This window comes from Hydractinia symbiolongicarpus, chromosome 5 (assembly GCF_029227915.1).
Source record: "Hydractinia symbiolongicarpus strain clone_291-10 chromosome 5, HSymV2.1, whole genome shotgun sequence".
NCBI lineage: Eukaryota > Metazoa > Cnidaria > Hydrozoa > Anthoathecata > Hydractiniidae > Hydractinia > Hydractinia symbiolongicarpus.
Window position 1 is genome coordinate 3,823,955 of NC_079879.1, and position 20,642 is coordinate 3,844,596.

At 32.2% G+C, this 20,642-nt stretch overlaps 3 protein-coding genes and 1 long non-coding RNA gene across 4 annotated transcripts; 3 read left to right on the top strand and 1 right to left on the bottom strand.

Annotated features, from left to right (window-relative positions):
• The first annotated feature begins 10,073 nt into the window (after positions 1–10,073).
• On the top strand, positions 10,074–12,200 carry LOC130646255 (uncharacterized). Its single transcript, XM_057452431.1, has 4 exons — positions 10,074–10,184; positions 10,569–10,878; positions 11,063–11,159; positions 11,806–12,200. The coding sequence occupies exons 1-4, from the start codon at positions 10,174–10,176 to the stop codon at positions 12,042–12,044; spliced, it is 657 nt and encodes a 218-aa protein (XP_057308414.1). The 5' UTR covers positions 10,074–10,173; the 3' UTR covers positions 12,045–12,200.
• On the bottom strand, positions 10,994–12,108 carry LOC130646256 (uncharacterized). The gene is made up of 2 exons (XR_008982769.1): positions 11,907–12,108; positions 10,994–11,208 (listed from the first exon to the last, which is right to left on the bottom strand). It is a non-coding gene; the product is annotated as an uncharacterized LOC130646256 (long non-coding RNA).
• Positions 12,201–15,306: 3,106 nt separating the features above from the next.
• On the top strand, positions 15,307–17,510 carry LOC130644247 (uncharacterized). The gene is made up of 5 exons (XM_057449779.1): positions 15,307–15,937; positions 16,068–16,250; positions 16,343–16,488; positions 16,651–16,822; positions 17,060–17,510. The coding sequence occupies exons 1-5, from the start codon at positions 15,571–15,573 to the stop codon at positions 17,503–17,505; spliced, it is 1,314 nt and encodes a 437-aa protein (XP_057305762.1). The 5' UTR covers positions 15,307–15,570; the 3' UTR covers positions 17,506–17,510.
• Positions 17,511–17,556: 46 nt separating this feature from the next.
• On the top strand, positions 17,557–19,741 carry LOC130644248 (uncharacterized). Its single transcript, XM_057449780.1, has 2 exons — positions 17,557–17,981; positions 18,215–19,741. The coding sequence occupies exons 1-2, from the start codon at positions 17,826–17,828 to the stop codon at positions 18,875–18,877; spliced, it is 819 nt and encodes a 272-aa protein (XP_057305763.1). The 5' UTR covers positions 17,557–17,825; the 3' UTR covers positions 18,878–19,741.
• The last annotated feature ends 901 nt before the right edge of the window (positions 19,742–20,642 follow it).

Genomic DNA, 20,642 nt, shown 5'->3' on the forward strand with positions numbered 1-20,642 from the left:
GTTCAGATATAACATCTAACACAACAAAAATCAGTTCTATCAGTATATGTCATGCCATTGTCTTCCACCAAATGTTCCCCTTAAAGTTTCACAGACACAGCCTGTAAATTAAAAACAACTAAGATCAGGTATTTTGGTCTATTTCATACCATTCTGTTCCAAATAACTTATAAAATGTAAAAATTGAGTGGTAAAACAGAAATGTCAAAAAGAAGAAAAAAATAGCTTACAAAGAGTATAAAATTGAAATCAACAAAGTAGCTCCTTTGGTGTATTAAATATAAGCCATACGCACAAAAGTTTACACTAATTGTAAGAAAATGGTTGTGTTTAGTAATTCTAAATTAAGAAAAGTCAGTTCTTTTAGCATGCTGATTAAGGTTTTTGCCCACAATTTGAAACAAATTAAATTTACATTTTAAAAATAAGTAATTTCTGAACTTTATTTTCAGAATATTTGGAGGAAAAGAACTTCGCAAACCAAAAAAAACCCAGGAAAATGTTTAAAATTTTCAGGGTTAATAACGTTTGATGTGTTTTGTGGGAATATATATACTGGGAATCTTTAGTTTAAAGCTAGCATTAGCTAGCTACAGTAGCTGATAGCTAGTCACTTAAATATAAACTGGAGACTTAGCTAGGTATAAAGAACATGGCTACATATATATATATATATATATATATATATATATATATATATATATATATATATATATATATATATATATATATATATATATATATATATATATATATATATATATATATATATATATATATATATATATATATATATATATATATATATATATATATATATATATATATATATATATATATATATATATATATATATATATATTCCTAGCTAGCTAGCTAGTTGTTGGTGGTGGTTGGCTTTTTATGATGCTAGCTATAAAACATGTCTGGCAACAATAATATAATCAAAACTGAAAATAAAACATGAAAAAACCTTACAGAACCTTGCAATGATTAATTTATAAAACCATGCTCTTCTTCAAATGTTTTTTTAAAGATTTATTTTGAATGAAAGAGTAGAGAATACTCAAAAAGAACAGCCATCTTTTTCGTAAACACAATTTCCGTTTTATGCTAGGAACTTCATTTAACAGTCCGTATGCTTTGTGAATATCTAATACCGTTTCATATGTAGCGATACCTATATATATATGCTAACATAGAGTTTTTTGGCATAAGGGTATATGTATTTATATCGTTATTAGCAGCGGGTTATATATTTACACCTTATGTGCGATTTCTATGCAGTACATCCCTAATTTTTTTAGTTAAATTTTAGCGTACGGCCACGTCATAAGAAAGTGACCCGTGATTTCCGTGTCGTGGACTCCCAGTTTTACTCACGCAAGGGAATTAATATATAAGATAAGATTATTACCCTAACGGAACGTATGAATGAGAATGAACAACTTATGAAACAAAAGAGACTAGAATGACGTAAGAAACAAAAGACAAAAAACCCCGCGAAATGAGAGGACGAGACACATATGACTAAAGAATAAAGGCAATAACAGCAATTAAAAGCTGGAACAACGCGAATAAATCTGTGTACGCGTAAAATGATGAAAGAAATCACGTTATGCTGTTTCTTAACAGAATAAGGCTTTTAATATCGGTCTGGTCGTTAAGAGATGGCTTTTCTATTGTTGCATAATACGCTTCTAATATCTTGCGTTTTCTTGTGTTGTTATTTGCTTTTGTGAGAATACGCCAAGTTAATTCATGATCTGGATATAGGACAAGATGTTTAGATGGTTCAGATTTTCCTTTGTTAGAGTTGTTTTCGTTCCATCTGATAGTTTCTCTTGGTTTCGCCTATATAAGATTCAGATCAGAAAAGTTGTCAATAATATTAAACGCTTTACGGAAGATAAAACCGAAATCACCTATACTTGGAAAACGTCAAAGATTAGATCATTGTTCCCACTTAAACATGAAGTTTCACACAAAAGCAACATTATTTATAAATGTTCATGTAGTGAATCTTATATATGAATTATATATCTTATCTACCTGAATATGAATCTTATATTGACGAGATGTATTACAATGTCAAAAAGATGTCCTAAGAAGAAAGCTTTTCTTTAATTTAAATTATCGATTTGAAAGCATTTTTAGATCTTCAAATCTATATAATAATACGCCAGTTCCGTGTGTCTGTCTGTCACTTTTGCAAAGTAGATTACATTCTTCAAAATTTTCTTTAACAAATTCTATAAAACATCGCCTATAAAATTGTTCTGTAATTTACCAAACTTTACCGATAAAATAGTATTGACGTCAAAGGAAAGTTAATTAAGATTAGTGAAGCCATTACAATGCACTTAAAACTTTGAGGCCAAATAACTTGAAAACGAGGTGGTGACGTCAATGTTTTTTCACCGCGTGGGTAACTAGGGACAACCTGGGACTAATTTGGGTAAGTTTTTCAAACCTGGGTCCCCGAATCCGTTTCGGAATGGACGGTTTGATGACGTCTTCAAAAAACCTTTAAACCTTGATATCTCTGCAACCGTTTGTCAAAGATACATGATCATATACATTTTCTTGATCAGCATTTCAAGATCTATACGATGAAGGCAACAGGTATACAAATTTCTAAAAAAATATATTTATTTTGTATTTGCACTGCTGACGTCAGCAGAAAAACTAAAACAACCTGTTTTTCCATTGTCCTTCTGCCTAAGTGGATTACTCCACGGGATTTATCGACTAGTATTAAATATTAACGCTAAAAAATACATGTGTTATTAACATGTGTGTACGTTTTTTTAGGAACTTTCTTATTATGGAGCCAAAAAGCCCTGCGAAAATTATTTACGTACACTTTATATTGTACATTATCATGCGCATAAAAGATATCTCCAACGTGATTGACAAAAGAGAAGAAATGTATCGGCATTTATCAATAGGCTACTTTCGTCTGTCTCTCGGTCTGTCTGTAACTGGTAAAGTGAATGTGTTCACTTCCCTTTAACCCTATTTGGTCCGGGGGGGAGTGGATTCAAAAGTACATGATCCTACACATTTTCTTAATCAGCGTTTTAAGATTTTGATCTTGATATTTTTTTTGTCTGTCGACGGGTCATTGCTTACGCCATCAAAAATAAAATGACGGGCTTTCTTTATCGTTATTCTGCCTAAGTGGATTTTTCGACGGGGCTTATCGATTAGTGTATTATGACCATTGCATTGCACAAAGATTGCAGCCAAATAACTTAAACAGGTGGAAATAACTGACGTCATCACTTTAGTGGGTAACTAGGGACTACCTGGCACCAAATTAGGACCAATTTCCTAAAGCTTCGTCAACATGCCCATTTGAAAACAGAGGGGTCAATGACGTCATCAAAAAACATTTAAATAAGTAAGGGTACTGTTCCTTATTGTATAAAAATATTTTTTATCATGTAAAAAAAGTTTTTTAAGAGAATGATATACTTAATTGTATTGTTTTAAAGTAATGAACTGTAACCTTTTTTAAAAATATATTCTGGAACGAAACTCTCTCTGTACACCTGACTAATATACCTTTCATAAGACCATTCTAAACTTGAAACTGAACAAAAATGTAATTGCGCGAAAAAATTGGTCCACTTGCAATCCAGTCTTCCATTGAAATGTTTATAGCAGTACAGTGTATTACGATTGAAACATTTTGTGTAAAAATAGTCTGCGACTTTGCGAGATTAACATAAGCTTAGAATTTCTTACAAAGAACAAACCGAAAGGTTTTTATGTGTATAAATCTTTTTTGACGGAAAAAGAATAAAATCCTTTTTATTTCCTTTCCTTTTTTTTACTTAATATTAGCTATTTCTTTTTCCTGATTTGGTGTTTCCCATAACTAAGACACATTGTTCCAACTTTAGCTTTGGCTGTGTAGCGATAGTAAATTTGTTTTAGAATTGAATTTCAAATAAATTTAAATAGTAATGGACTAACCAAAAAACCATCGATAAATTTTGTATCTATGAAACATTCTAGGCAAGGATTGGAAGTTGCAAGCAACGAATGTTTGTTTCGGTGCCAGGGATGACAGTTATGGCACTTTCATGTTAAATCATACTGGTACGCTTACAAAGTTGAAGCTTCAACATACAGGCGAGGCTAATTTAAAGTGTGATTATAAAAACAACATCAGTTCTCGGTGGGGTTGTCCTATCAGTCCAGAGGCTATTTACACTGTAATTACTGACAACGAAAATGCTATCAAAATTCCGAATCCACCTCCTCTAAAGCGTAAATACGAACTTGCTGGATATCATGGCAACTCGTCATTTGTTGTATTTGATAATTGCAGCTTACCGACAAGAATTGGAAATGAATTAAGAATATGGCACACTCAAGATTTATTAATTTCCTCACCATTTGTCTGGACAGAATTTGTCGAGATGTTCCGACTGAACCGCACGTCATCCCAGTTACAACAGAACAGTTTGCTTAACGCACTGCCAACATAGGAGACGAATACCGGCTGGATATTAAAGCCCCAGATTTCGGAAGAAAGGAGAGACTGAATTTTTTGATGTTAGAATAACGCACGTCAACTCCAAAGTATCCAGAAATCGAATTGATGAAAGAAAGAAATACAATTCGGTTCAACAGAGCAATAGTACCGTCTGATGCCTTAAATTTAGATGTGAATACAATCGATACTGCAGATGCTAGTCAGAACTAGACGAGGTGCTACTATCTTAGATGTCAGTCCAGGATCTACATGGATAGAAGCATTCGAGTGGATGAAGTCAGACGTATCAAAATTTCCTGCATACAACGTTAACACACTTAATGTGAAAGAAGATTCATCCGAAACAATGAAAGAAATTGCACACCATAAAGAATCACCAGATATACTTGTTTTCACAGGTTTAAGAAAACTATCTGACGAGGTGATATCCAGGTACGAATCGTCAAATTACGTTATCGATCCATTGAAACATAGATTCAGTAAAGTTATTCATCAGTAACTGTAAAAATAAATGTTTTACTACAAAATTAAATAAGTCCATCTTTCATGTGGAAACAATTATCTTGTCCAGTGATGACTTAAAGGCTGCCAGAGAGTACTTTTGGAAAAAAGCAACCGCTGAAGTTAAGAAATTCGCAAAAAAAGATTCATATGCTAAGATATCAAAAGAAAACAATAACATACTGTATTATACGGGACGTATTCTACCAGATCACAAGTTTACTAACACGAGCACTACGACAAATGTTATGTTAGATTTGACAAGTTCCACCTTTTTTGTACCAATTGTTGATAAGTATTTACCTATAGTATTATCAATGAGGTTCATTCACCTTATAGTATAATCAATGAGAGTCATTGGTACCACCTTGTTGCTAAGCATTTCGGTATCGAAACCATTCATCGATACGTCATGAAGCAAGTGAATATAATCGAAGGTATAGGACAAGTAAAAGCTATCAGAAAAAATTGTGGAAGATTTCGATATCTATTGGAACGTACAATCGAAGTTGCTATGGGACCGATCTCCAACAAGAGAACCACTGTAAAAATTTGGCACTTGGTGTTTTGCTGTACCACAACATCAACCATAAACATAAAAGTCATGGAAGATTACAGCACCTCAGGTTTCATCCAAGCGTTTATTCGGTTTTTATGTGAGGTTGGATATCCAAAAATCCTATTAGCAGACGAAGGAAGCCAATTAGTCAGTGGACGCAAGAACATGAAAATTACGTTTATGGATTTGAAGGGTAGACTTCACAAAGAAATGGGAATTAAATTCGAGACATGCCATGTTGGGGGAAATTTTATGCATGGTAAAATCGAAAGTAAAATTAAACTAGTTAAGGAATCTAAAACAAAATTAAATTCAAATGAGAGACTTTCTATACTCCAGTGGGAGACTCTGGGTACAGAAATAGCCAATTGTATTAATGATCTCCCATTAGCTGTTGGAGATGTCACAGTTGATTTTGAAAATGGTGATCTAATAACACCTAATCGTTTACGACTCGGTCGCAACAATGACAGGTCACCAGTTGGTCCTATTGTCTTGACTGATAAGCCTTGGAAATTTATTGACCAAAACCGTAAGATATTCAATGCATGGTTTGAATGCTGGTTATTAACCTATGAATGTAAACTAATGAAACAACCAAAATGGCTTCAAAATGATCTTAATATCGAGAATTGCGACATTGTCCTATTCCTAAAAGCAGATTTTAAAATCAAATTGCAAATATAAAGTTGCAAAGTTTTTTTTTAATCAAATTTCAAATAATTTACGTATGTTAAAGAAGTTATACACTCAACAATTTTCATCCTTTCAAACCCTGTAAAGAATAGTTGCTATACATTTGTTTTTTATTTTAGTTATTATTTATTTCAAATTTAGGCATTGTGTTTTTCTTCGTATTTTCATATTTTCTGTGTATCTATTTTAGTTTGAACCTTGTTTGATGCAAAAAGTTCCAAACAATTCTATCAGGGTTTTTTGTCATCCTGCGAAAACTTAACAGGCGACCCATAAAATTTTCCAGTGGAACAAGTAAGCGAAAAAGAGAAGGTATTTACATCGTATTTTGGAAATCGAACATAGAAATTTTACACCATTGATAGTTGGTACCAATGGAGTTCTTTGAAATGAGTGCAGCAAGTTTCTATCTATGCTAGCGAAAAAATTGTCGGAAACAAACAATGCAAATTATGGAGCTGTAATAACGGGGCTTAGAACTCGACTCTCAATGGAAATAACTCGTGGCTCACTACTGTCTAAGAGGTTCGAGAGTCCCATTCAGACAATATGAGAATATTGGGGACTAAGGTCTCGACACCGTTGTTAGTGGTGTTTGAAGTAACTTTTCCAATTTGTAGTAAGTTTCTGTGCGATTTCGACTTTTTTGGCCTCAATAGCGTCTCTTATGGCCTTATTCGTTCAATATATCTACTCATTTTTCCTATTGTGATATTCTTCAGCTATTTATGTATGTGTCTGTTTTTTAGCTATTATATTTAACACTCACCTGTATATATATATAGAACACATTTAGAATAACTTACTTAAAAATAAAAAATTTATAAAAAGAAATGGTCATGTGATAGTAGTAAAAGTCACTTATATATCACGTGGCTAAAAAGGGTAGGATAATTTAGTGTCAACTGGAAACATCCGATTTCCCGATTAGCCATCGTTAAAGAACAACAATGTCACTCCATCGCGGTTTATAAAAAAAAAATACGTAGTTTTGCTTAATCAAAAATTTTCGTAAATATAACCAGCTTATAATACTGTGAAATTGAGTCCTCCATGAATGAAGTGCTAGCCGTTTCTGATGTATAGGGATGGAATTGATATAAATGCGAAATACTCTCCACCGTAGTAGCTTTTTATAATAATTGCCTATAATAATGAGGAAATGGGCTTCGCTTTGCCCCGCAAAAAGTAGTCTCAAATTGTGGCATTATATTTAATAACAGAACAAAAACTTTGCCACACCTAGCTATAGCTTTGATAGCTAGCTAGCTAAGGATAAAATAATTTTATTTTAAACATCTTAAAAATTTTAGCTGAATAATTTTTATAAGCAAGTGAATTGCGAAGGCCAGGATTAAAATTAGATAAAAAGTTAAGGAACATGCTGAGAATATTTCTGGTCTTACATCTACGGCTATGATCCCTTCTCTTCACACTTAGCTAGCACCTTTCCCAGTTGAACTATGGTGAAAGTTTTTCCAGAAACACAATATGCTTTAGCGTGATAAATCAACCACTGATAAACACGATACAGAGGTCAAGGTCTGGTTCACCTTTTCAGACATTTGTTTGTAAAATAATTTATAGGTGCTAAACACAACCAGGTAAGAAACTTGTGATCAAGAAGGGCCTAGGAATCTAATGCCTGTCCCAAGAGGTTAGGACTTATTCTATTTGTTTATCGCTTAAATGCGTTATATATTATATAGCTAGCTACATTACATGTTTTCTTTGGTTCATACATTTTCGGGATCTTTAACATAATATCTTTTTGATAATTTCATTTTAGATGTAAATCCTTTTTTGTGGTCTTTTCAGACCCAAATCTTGTTTCGAAACGTGACCTAGCTAGCTTACATGTGAGTCGCATATATTATGACGCGTGAATAAATTATTTATGTCAAATGTAAACCAATCACATTACAGAACTCACCAGCCTGTACCAGGGGTTTCTTTGCCGCGGCGTCGATGTCAAAAAGGCAAGAACCCCTGGGTACGGGGTTGGTAATAAAGAGGCTTCTCTTGTAAACATGTTTTTAAAAATCGGATTTGACTTTCCTAAGCTCTTAAAAATTCTCCAGTTAAGAACACAATAAGAACAACTTCATCAATAAAAACACATCCACCTTCAGCTCAAATTTAGACATTCTTATCAAATTGTAAATTCACGAAATAAATTTCGGATATATATATAGTTAATATAAGGACAATTTTCTTTTCATTATAATTCGATTTCATTACAGATATAAAATATCTTGTATCTTCAATTTTATTTTTCTTCTTATCATCAATAAATTTTTGTTAATTTCTTCTTAAAGGCGAGAATAATTAAAACTGTTTTGACGAAATAGAAAACACAATTTTAATCGTCCGTGCACGTATAACATATAAAATGTATCAAGGGAATGATAAAAGTTCATTACCCATGTCTTTTGTAGAAGTAAGTTTTTAAATGACGCAAGGGCTTTTGTAAAAACACGCAAAAGACAAATAAATTATACCCTATTGCCACGCATATAAGCCTACACTGTTTGTATTTTTTTGTCGTTTATTTTCACAACCTCAGTGTTTTAAGTATAAAACAAGAAAGGTGGCTACCGTAAAACCTCTAATTTCGTGCGCCATTGAATTAATGCAGATGTCCTAATTATTAGTGCGGTTTTGAAATGCTAAAAAGCTAATTTATCCCCTCTAATTATTAGTGCGGCATAGCCAAAATAATTATTTTTTCTGTCGCACTAAATTAGAGGTTTTACGGTGAAGAACTGTGGAACTGTTCTATTTCTTTGACAGCGACTAGATGCAGCATGATATGGTAAAAGAACAATAGCTTTCCGCACACCCTTTTCATACGACCAACCCAAGGTTTCTTTTAAAACAGAAGTTAATGTAAAATTATAAGTTTGTACAAAGTTGGAGGTCGTGAAAGCTACTTATTCTCTTCATTATTGCATATTTAATAAATGAGTATAACTGCTGACTCAGAAAGTTAAAGTGGAACAAAACTGTTTATATGTGCCTTCAAACTCTTTCTATGTGCCTGAAGGCTAATATTTTCAGGAAAGAAAGATTGTATTGAATACACTGACTGAAAAATCTATCTGTTTGAACGGCTGAAAAAGGTTACTGCCACCTTAAGACAAAGTTTAAATTAGAAGAGAAAGTATATAATTAATAAACTTTTGATATCATAGATTTTTATAAAATATTTAAAAAGCAAGAAATAATAAAAGAATTATTATCCGGGAAAAATTGAGGCAAAATAAAAACGGCGAGGAAAATGTAAAAAGAAAAGAAAAATAAGAATATCATGCAGCCATTGATTTCATCTTTTGAACGCATGGCGCCTGACCTTTAAACCCGATCAACTGCGCATGCATAAGCAACGGGAAACATGTAATGATTTAGAAGAAAATTGTCCCGGCCTTTCTCTCACCTGTAAACTAATACAGAATTAGTTGAATAAAGTCAATAGCCGCACATTTAATTAGATAAAATAATTTCACGTGCCAAAAATTTCAATAATTTTGTCAAACGGATTATTTTCTGATAAGGTACGTCGTTAAAGTACATGATAATGCAAGCGAGTGTTTTCGAATACTATTTTTGATGTTATGTTTTACTGCATTGTTTACTTACGTTTTACTGCATTATTTTAATAAAAAATGATGGTGTCGCCCTTTTTCTGTAAAAAGCATGAGACAGACTGTGGGATCTAGTCCTTTTTAAGTTGAATCAGTATTCAAAGTTTCACCACTATAATATTTTTCGGATAAAATTTTAATTCACTCACTGCTTAAAATTTAATATTGAAAACCGTTGAAAGCAATAATGCTTGGTCATATGCTTCTCAGTAAGATAAACTCAAGACGAAATAAAAAACAAGGAAAAAAACTCAACAGTTAAAATGTTGGTGAGGTGAGTGGAATTTTCTTAAAAACTAAAAATGAAAAAAAATCCTATCTCGATACATATTGGAATTTAATTTCAACTTGAAATTCCAAATTACTAGCTATTTAAAACTTTTAATACTTTTTTCCCTACTTTGAAACACAAACTAGCCCTAGAAACCGCATTAATGAGACCCATTTTATTATGCACTTCATCTTAATTTGTAGTTATATTAGTTTTTCTGGCACTTAACTTGAACTAATCCGCGTTTAAACTTTAGAAAAAATACTTTTCTATCCACAGCAGACAAATTTACCATTTTAATTTTATGTAGTAAGGTATGTCCGTAAGATCATTTCAATAAAGTTCTTATTTTTAAGATCACTTCGACAACGCTTATCACATTTTTAGAGCGGCGTATTCGATTTTTTTCCTCTTCATTTGGTGTTACTTGTCACTTGGATACATCACACGCCTGCATTGTCGTCGCCATGGAAATTTCTCCATCATTAAATTAAACACAAGGTTTAATGGTATTGCGGAGAAATCTATGGATGGTTTGACAAGATCTGAATGCGTTTTATCATGTCTGACATGCGATAGTTGCTCGTTTGTCAATTATCACGCAACGAATCTTGCGTGCGAGTTAATGAACTCCGAAGGAAATGAAACACCAGAAGAAGGTTGGCAATTTTTGTCAACAAATTATGGAACGAGAAATGTAAGTGGCGAATATTGTTTCTGTCCAGTATTTGGTAAACTTTTTTTTTCGGGAAACAGAAAGAGCTAGAAAAATATGCTTTGATCTTAAAGCATGGAGATAAAAAATCTGAAAATAATTAATACAATAATTTATTGCCTCAATAAAAGTTCGTACTTGCAACAAAACCTGTAATTTGTTTTAGAGGGGACCAATCTGCCGTTCAATTAGTCCGTGTGCTCTCACAGAAGCTTGTGTTGATACTTGCTTTGAAGACGATCAAGTGGGCTACAAGTGCATACGTAAGTACCATCTTCATCAACTTTATACTGCCTCAGTGTTTGAAAGATACTAAAAAATAAAAAAAAAACCGGACGTTTTTTTCCCCACTTTAATTGGCCACAAAACCGGGAGATGTTGTACAAAAATTAACTATTTATTCTTACAAAAAACATGCCTAAAGCCACCTAACACTTCAAGTTAATTTGAAAAAAAAAAACAGCGTACAAACACGCGTACAGGTTAAAGTAAAAAATTATCACGTTAACATGAAATAATAAGCATTATCCAAAATTTAGACGAGTCTTTAGCATGTTCTAAATTATGCTAAAATACTGACAAAAAATAATAATTATTTCTGAAGTTAAGCATCCCTCCCTCCACATCCGAACATTCCAGAAATGTGCATTAGAGAGGAAGCCAAAAAATTACAAAGGTAGTCCAGAAATTACAAAGAAAGCCAACTATTTTTGATATGTTACAAGAAAGATTAATTTTTGGTGAAAAACATCAGTATTTAGGTTTCGTTTATATTGTGTTAATGGGAGGTATTTTCTTGTTCATTCTTCGATAAGACAGCCTCGAATTGCTACGGTTGCTGTGATGTAAAATTCGGTAAATCTTTATTTGGTAGGTTGGTATAACTATTTCTGTCTTCATTTTTTTCAGCCAATCAGTTTAAAAAATTGCCTCCTGCGATTATGGGAGCGTATCCGCATGATGTTTCACACCCAATAGGTTACTTACAGGACGGGAAAGATTATACTTACGCTGGAGCTCTGGGTGCTACCAACAGTCACTTTGTCATACATTTCAGTACGACAATACCCGTTCGATTTGTAACGATTCGTTTGCAATCGACTGTTCAAAAGGGTGTAATCACAGTTGATAATAAAATTTGTTCATGAATACCAGAGTTGGCTGGTGTTGAGTTTGTCGTGGAATGCAATTCATATTTATCCGGTCGAATAATTGTTTTCAGACATCTACTGGGCTCTTCACAATCATTGGCTGTGAACGAGTGGTATGTTTATGGTGACTTATAAACAAATCAAATAAGAAAATACAGCAATATTAATTGGGCTTCTGCTACATAACAAAGTTTTATTTTTTTTTTGACAAAATTCAAGGAAAGGTATCGTTAGTTAATGGTGTTGAGTACAACAGAAGCACTTTTTAACTTTGATGGATGTTGTGCTGAAGTTTTTGACCAAAAAGTGTTGAACATGATAAAGCGTAAAAAAATCAAATTAACTATACAGTTGTATCAACATAACTGATTTAGAAAATTTAACCCTTTTCAATGAAAAAGCCAATAAAAGATGAAAAATTGTATATATATTTTGTATGTGAGATTTTTGTGATGAATATGTTGCACCTTGTAGATAATTATTTAAAAGTTCGTTTTTTTACACATTAATACAGGTCGAAGAAAAAATCTTTAAAAATCTTTTTCTTGTAAAGTATTTTTTTTTTAGCTTGAAAATAAAAAATAAGTAAATAAATAAATAAATAAAAATTGCTTTCTTCGGCATTATTGGTAGGATATAATATTAATTCAATTTTTAATCATTAAAGGTCATCATATGTTGTCTGTTGAATACAACTTTCCGCTTCAATTGTGGGGGACGAGAGGGGGGAGGGAGGAAATGAATTCATTGAACGTTTATGCTGTTTTGAATTGTTGTCGAAGCTATATAAATCATTTATCAATATATATCGACTGTAAAACTCTTAATTATTAAAATTAGTTTTTTTAATCTAATTTGCTTTAACGAGCTTACTTTTCCTCATTGCACGCTATGTCGACTTTGAAAGTACGCTATAGTATTTTTTGTTTAAAATGAATGAAAATTAATTTATGTGTAAAAAATTGAATAACAACAGAAAAACAATAATGGCACTCGGGCAACTTACGGACAGTCTCCAAAACGTGGTTTTACTAAGCGCACCAACCTGACTGATAATAAAACATCCTGGTTTTTTTTATTCGTTCAGGTGAAGGATCGATTTTTGAAAAAAAGCTGTTTAAAATTTTTTAGTTGTATTTAAGTCGATATAGCCTCGCTTTCGTGATTTTATTCACCTTTTTAATTCGGTAAAACCCATATAAATAAATACGCGATCAACTATAAACGGCTTTTTTTTAAGTCGTCGACATATTATCTGTGGATTAAAAAAATATCCGATGACGCCACATACCCCTAAGTGGTGCGAACTGTAAAACACGACGTTTTCTTTGATTTTTCGTCATTTTCAGTACTTTGACGTCATTTTTACTACGGTGTCGGATTTTTTTCCCGTTATATTAAAAGACGCGCAAAAACTGCGGGAAAAGAAAAACATAAATATGGTAGCTTCAGCGGGAAATTTTTTTTGTGGAATAAAGTAAGAACGAATAACGAATATCATGGCAAACGTTTTTGAATGCGCTTTTATGCGTGCTGAAGTATTGAATGGGATGAAAAATATAAGTCATCATCACTGTGACTTGCGTTTTTCAAATTTTATGGCGATGTTTCCTGATGTATCCATAACGAAAAATCATTTTGACAGAAAGTCCAAGGAACTTACTGCGTTTGTGAGAAAAAAAAAGTGGAACGGTAAAGTAAGGGAAAAATACCTAGATGATTTTTCTCAAGACAATTGGAAGAAACTCAAAGATAATGAGAAGATTAGGCATACTATACATGCATGTCAAGCATGCAGTTTATTAGAAAAAAATAAAAATACATTTCCTGTTTCAACATCACACAGAACAAAAAAAATCAACAATGTTAAAAAACCATTAACAGATATATCAAACACTGTAAATAGTACGAATAATAAAACTCCAACTACAACAAATAATACGTCCACACCTGTAAATGTAACATATAACAACATATCAACGATTACTACTCCAAACAGTATCAACACAACACCAGTTCATCCAATCACCATAAATTTGACAATTCCTCAAACAAAGACTGACATGTCATATATGAAAACAACGGCAGAATCTGTACTTAATAGTATCAACTCAAAATGGGACAGTATATATGACACTCCATTCACAAAGGTTCTCACAAAGGTCAAATCAGCTAATATTGCTCAAGTGAAGTCCAAGTCTGATAAAAAGAAAGAGCTTAGAGAACGGAATAAAATAATAAAAAAATCCTTGGAAAAAAAATGTTTTGGTGAAAATAAAGCAACAGACACAATCTTTGGCATCAGACAATCAAAAGCTTCCTACAAAAAATCAAGATCGATTCAATACTTTGAAAGTAAAGAAAATTCAATTAAAAGAATGATAGGTATAGCTATATATATTTTTTAATTTTAATCTTTCACCTGTACTGTATCTCCATTCACCTACAGGCACTGGTTTTTCTTGAATGGTATTATTTTATTGTTGCATTTTTTGAATATAAATTTATAAATAATTATATACACGCATATATATATATATAAACAAATATTAAAATGAAAAAATAAGCAATCAACATATATCATGATGAAGTATATAACCCCACGAAATTAACACGCAGAAATAATTAAAACTATGTTATGAAAATAAGTTGCTGTGTGAATAAATGCAAAAAAAATAGCAAAAATAAATAAAACCTTAGGTTCGTAGAATTCAGTCTCGCAAATCATTATTGACTAAACTAAAAACTGTAAAAATTATTTTAAACAAAATATATTAAGGAGTTGTTTCTAACCATAGGGCGGACAAAATTACAACAAAATCAAGACGTAGATGACACACCAATCAAGAAAAAACGACATAGTCCAGATCCAAACAAATTAAATTTCGATCGTCATGCTCTACTTGAAGAAGTGTTAGGAATGGATGTTGGTAGTAAGGTATATCTTCATGTATCTGTTAACATTTGTGTTGAACACATTGCCATTTATATCATTGTCCAATTTTGAACAAAAAAATAACTTGTGTGACACATCGATTTATTTCCTCTTGCAGATAAATTACTCTGACTTGGCCCGAAAATATCATATACCTGGAACTACTGGAAATACAGTTGTTAAGGAATTTCTCGAAGATAACGGTGTTGATTTATCAAAATTTGCAAACAATTTTGTTAACCCATGCAAATATCGTCGAAAATATGAAAAGTTTCCAGGTGAGTACCTAAAAAAAAGAAGAATTGATATATAATGTACGCTTCCAACATTGTTTCTTGTCATCAAATCTGTATAATTTATAGCAAAAGATTCTTAAATTCTTTCAAGTGTTACAGTAGATTTCTGTGTGTAGAACAATGTTTACCTAAAACACATTGCATCTTCACAATACTTTTAGAAATATGTATTATACAAAAAGAGGATGTATATATCGTAGCGTTTGTACAATCAACTTAACATTCCTTGTTCAGAAAGAGAGATATTGAGAACATTTCATTTTTTACAGATGGAAGTGGAGTGTCGGTTCCTATGCCCCCTACATTTGAAAAAATAAAAGAGGAGATACTGAAGAAGATTGAATCTGGAGATATTCTATTAGGATCTTTGGTTGAGCCAAAAAAATATAAAAAAGCTGTGATAAAGAATGGAGTGATTTTCAATGAAGAATTCACAGTATCTGGTCGTTGTATACCACTGAGTGACATTCGCAGAAAGATTTTTGAAGAACATCAAAGTTTGGGGATTATGAGAAATCCAAAAGGTGCTTTGACAAGATACTTCATACTATGGTCTGATCATGCATCACTTTTGAGTGCTGGCCATTTACTATTGACTGTCAAAGTTGTTTACGATGACAAGTTATTTTATACAGATGAGGAAATGTATGCAAAAACAGGTATGTCATTTAGAAGTATTGTTATTGATCACCAAAATTCTAGATATCTAAAATCAAAAATATTTACTTTTTTTACTTTGATAGTAGACATTAAATGCCACTTAATAATGTTCGCTAAATTAAATTTTAGGAATTTGTCATGATGTTCAAGAACTTGTGGAGCGTCCATCCGTTTATATTATTGGTTTTGCCCAGGATAGCATTGCAGAGAAGCTTTCATATGTCGAAACCAGACTTAATGACATTAGAAAATTGTCTGACCCATTAATTGTCAATGATAAGAAAGTGGTTGATGTGATAAGGTTTTTTCATGGTATGTTGATGGAATTCAATTCACACAAGTTTAATCTGCATAATGCAACAATTTATTTAAAAAAGGATAACAGGAATTCATTTATATTTTAGGTGACCATCCTGAAATACAATACGAGAGTGGTAACTCTCATGGTGGAAACTTTCCCTGTCTTTGTGGATGCAAAAAATCAAGATTTACAGATATAGCCCATGTCTACAGTAACAAAATAGTGTCCTTGGAACAAAGAAGGAAGAAGGTACATAAATTTCAAAATAAGTTGTTCGTTATTTGTAATTTTGACAAAAAGTATAGAAAATTATTTATTCCAGGTAAATGAAACAAAATATGAATGACAAATTTATAGATTTCTATTACATAACATTAACTATTTTTAACTAACTATTTTTGATTATTTTAGGTAATATCAGGCCCAGCAGGACAACAACAAAAAGCTGTGTCTCCATTTCAACAACTCAATGTGGAGAAACTGGGTCTTGAAGTAAATTACAGAAACCTTGACCGTGACTTACCAGTTCATCAAAAGTTGCACAAAAAGGACCTTGAACAGCTACTAAAAAATCATTTGACAGGTTAGGGCTATTTTATTTTTGATAAACTAAAATAACTTTTGCAAATTTTGGCCTTTTTCGCAAAAGTTTTATATAAGTTGATGTTAGTTGATATTTGTCTGAAAATTTTTCTACAAATAAAGCAAAAGAAAATCAGATATGTTGAGGAAAATTGAAAAGCATAAAAACAATTCTGATTTTATTTTCAAAATTACACTCATTAAAATTTATAAATTCAGTCAACAATTTTTTTTAAAGGAATTATCCGTGTTCCAGCTCTTTGCTTTGGAAATGAACATAGTACAATGGAGTCCTTGAATCTTGCTAATTATGAAGTGATGCCGATTGAACCACTGCATGATTGTAAAGGACATATCAAGAATTTGTGGGATGTTTTGCATGAAGTATTGACACCTCAAGAGAATAAAATTTTTCAACAGTCCCTAGATGCCACATATGGTTCGAAGGACAAGGTGAGAGGATCTGACTATCGGCTGTCATCAATAGTTGTTTACCAATCAATGCAAAGCACTTGCAGAAAGGAAATCAAAGAGTTGTTGTACACATTGATGGAGCTAGTTCGGTTATCATATCTTAAATCCCAAAAAAGGTCCCCACGAATTATTCTACGATTACATAATATTAGTTTCCAGCATGCCATGTTGTGCCAAGATCTGTTTGGGCATAATCTATGTGATAATTAAATATATTTTGAAGTGCTTGACTTAATAAAAAGTCTGGTTTGATATTCAAACATTAATCTTTCTAATTTTGTTTAAAATTTTAACATGTGATAAAAAGTGTATGATTGTCATTTTGTTTCGAAATAAACTTTTTTGAATTTTCAGATGAGAAAAGAAGTTGTTTTAACATTAACTTACCTCTACGGAAATATCAGGCACACTTGGAAAGAATTGCAGATTTTTTGCTCTATGGTAATGGTGTTTGGTGGCATAGAGAAAATGATATTATCATATTTCATGATGGAAAAGAGGATGATGATTTCAGAGTTGAAGGGCCTTTGATGACAAATTTCAAACAAGACAACCTGCAATCAGTAGCAAAAGATGTAGAAGCTTGTTGGAAGAAATGCGTTGATCGTGGTATTGAATTGCCAATCACAAAGATAAATACTTTCGACGAAAATGGAGATTTAATAGAATGCAAGGCACTTGAAGAAGTAAGTAATACGTCATTCTTGGCTTACTGTCTGTAGGATGGGTATATTAATAGCCCCCAACTCAAATTCCTCTGTATCAAGTCTATCTCTACACTTTCTTACCCAATTATCCTCCTTCATTCTTGCAAGTGTCCTAACCAACTTAATCTACTTATATCTGGACAACATCTATCTTTAATTCTACAGATACCTAGCCTGCTTCTTAGCTCATATGAACTCTTTCTTACTCTCAGACTGGCGTTACAAATCCAAAAGCAAACATAACAAGTAATATCAAACTGATGGCTGATGATGATAATGCAGAATATGATAATGCGTATATATCACATGATAATAATGAAGAGATAGAAATGGAGATAGATATCACATTAGAACAGCAACCTTCCTTATTGGATTTAGAAGTTGACCAAGCTGTTCATTTTAAGAAAGAAACATCAAACACAATTACATTGGAACAACAACCTTGCATAGCTGACTCAGTTACTAATCCTAAAAAAACTGCAGAAAATAGTAAGTTGGAAAAGATCTGTAGAGACAGACAGACGAAAGCTGACCAAAACCCAATTCTTGAATCAGGTGTATGCAAGAACATAATGTATGTTCTTGGCTATTCAGATAAATTGAAGGACTTCGACCGTCATCATATGTCATATAAGCTGACTAAAAGTGAACATTCAAGAAAAAAATGTAGAGCATTTATCATTCATTTTCGTGAAAAAGTGATGGCTGTTCAGCATGAAGCAGAAAAAGCTACGAAAGATTGGGAAAAAGACTTCATAGCAAAAAATTTTAAGATGCCGAATACAGAAGAGCTTAAATCAAATAAAATTTACATGGAGAAATATAAATTAAATTACCACGCCAAAAAAATTCTTGAACAATGGAAAAATATTTAGTTTTTCAGCAAAAGGATCAATATGCGCTTTTAAATTTTAAGAAGCATATTTTTCAACAAATTAGCCAGAGCTAGCTAAAATAAAAACATTTGATATATATATATATACAAAACTTTTTTTCTGATACGTTTCGTATGGGAAATGTATTTTTATATTATTGTGGATCATCATTTTGCACAAACGAAAAAACAAGAACAACACGAGAAGGAAATTAATACCTTTAAAAAGATATCAAAGTATTTGTTGTTGCTTTGACGGGCTTAATACGCAATAATCTTGTATTGTGCAAAACTTAGAAGAAATAGCTAGCTAGCTAACAGTCTTAAAAAGGTCCATTTTTACAATCCATTATGTGGGTTATATATCTGCACCCTAAATCAAGAGAATACTAGCTAAACTGCTTTTCTAATTAAGCTACTCTTTCGTACAGAGGTAGGATTTGCACCCACAACTATTTAGCTAAGTAATCTGCAGTGATCTAAGAACTACATAAACAGTTTAATTTCTTGACTAACTGTTTTTATATTGTATATATCTATCTATGTATATATCTATGTATATAACAGCCAGAAAGGCTATGTATAGCTCTGACAGTTACAAAGTTTAGGTAAACACTTCCAGAAATATATAGCTAGCTTTTGCTATAGCTACTATATATATAATTTTGACAGGTAGCTATAGGCAAATAGAATATAGAAAATTTCAAATATATAGAATAAATAATATTACAAACCTTGTTTTTACTGCGTGATCACAAATACCTTAACAGCCAAATGTATGGTACAACCAACCATTTCTGTCAACACAAAAACACAAAAATGGCGGCACCTTCTTGTCTTCTTCACAAACTTGAAACGACAAAAAGCACGTCAGATAGCAAAACGCGGTAGACGATTATGATAAAACGCGGTATACCCGTGTTTTACCCGAAATAATTGGAGACTGTCCGTAAGTTGCCCGAGCAGCTAAGTTTATGTGCGAAAGGGACGCTTGAATGTTTATGTTCTAGATATGCTGCACTGAATTTACTTTTGTGAAAAATAAAATATTTGGCATTTTTAGTATAGCTTAACGTGCACATAAAATTAAATAGCTTTTAGTTGTCCTCAGAGGCTGGTATAGTAAGCTTCTGGTTTTTTTTGCAGTGCAGTTGAGGACCTCCTACCTACTAGACTAGAGCTAGAAAGCTAGCTATGCTAGCTTTTGTGCACAGGGTGTAGTAAAAAACACAAAGTAGGTTTGCTTGAAGACATGTTTAGCAGCTATCTAGCTAGCTCAAGTACAACACAAGGTACATACAGGTATACATAACTATTCCCATATCTCCCGAACAGACCTTCTTTTACACTCTAGCTAATATTCTTTCTAAAGGAGGCAGAACACATAAACTAAAAAATAAAATCATATGCTGTTGATTTGGTTGAAAAAGGGTAAAAAACTGGTTTAAGAAGTTCATAACACTTGATTAACTAAATAGTTATACGCTTAATTAATCTGTACGTACCTTCTAATTAGTCTGTTTTGCCTAATTGTTACAGATTAAATTAAAATCGGTTACAGATTAAATAACAATTTTCTCTGACTGCATGAAATGCAAAATCTTATGTTTTATGTCTTTTAATCTCTTAGTAAAGCAACAAACATAAAATTATTATTTTAAAATTATATAGACCGCAGTGGCCATTTAGTTATAAATAAGTTTCCAGGGACCCGTTTCGTGAAAACCAAAACTGCAATATGATGAAAAAGAAAGATGAAAAAGAAA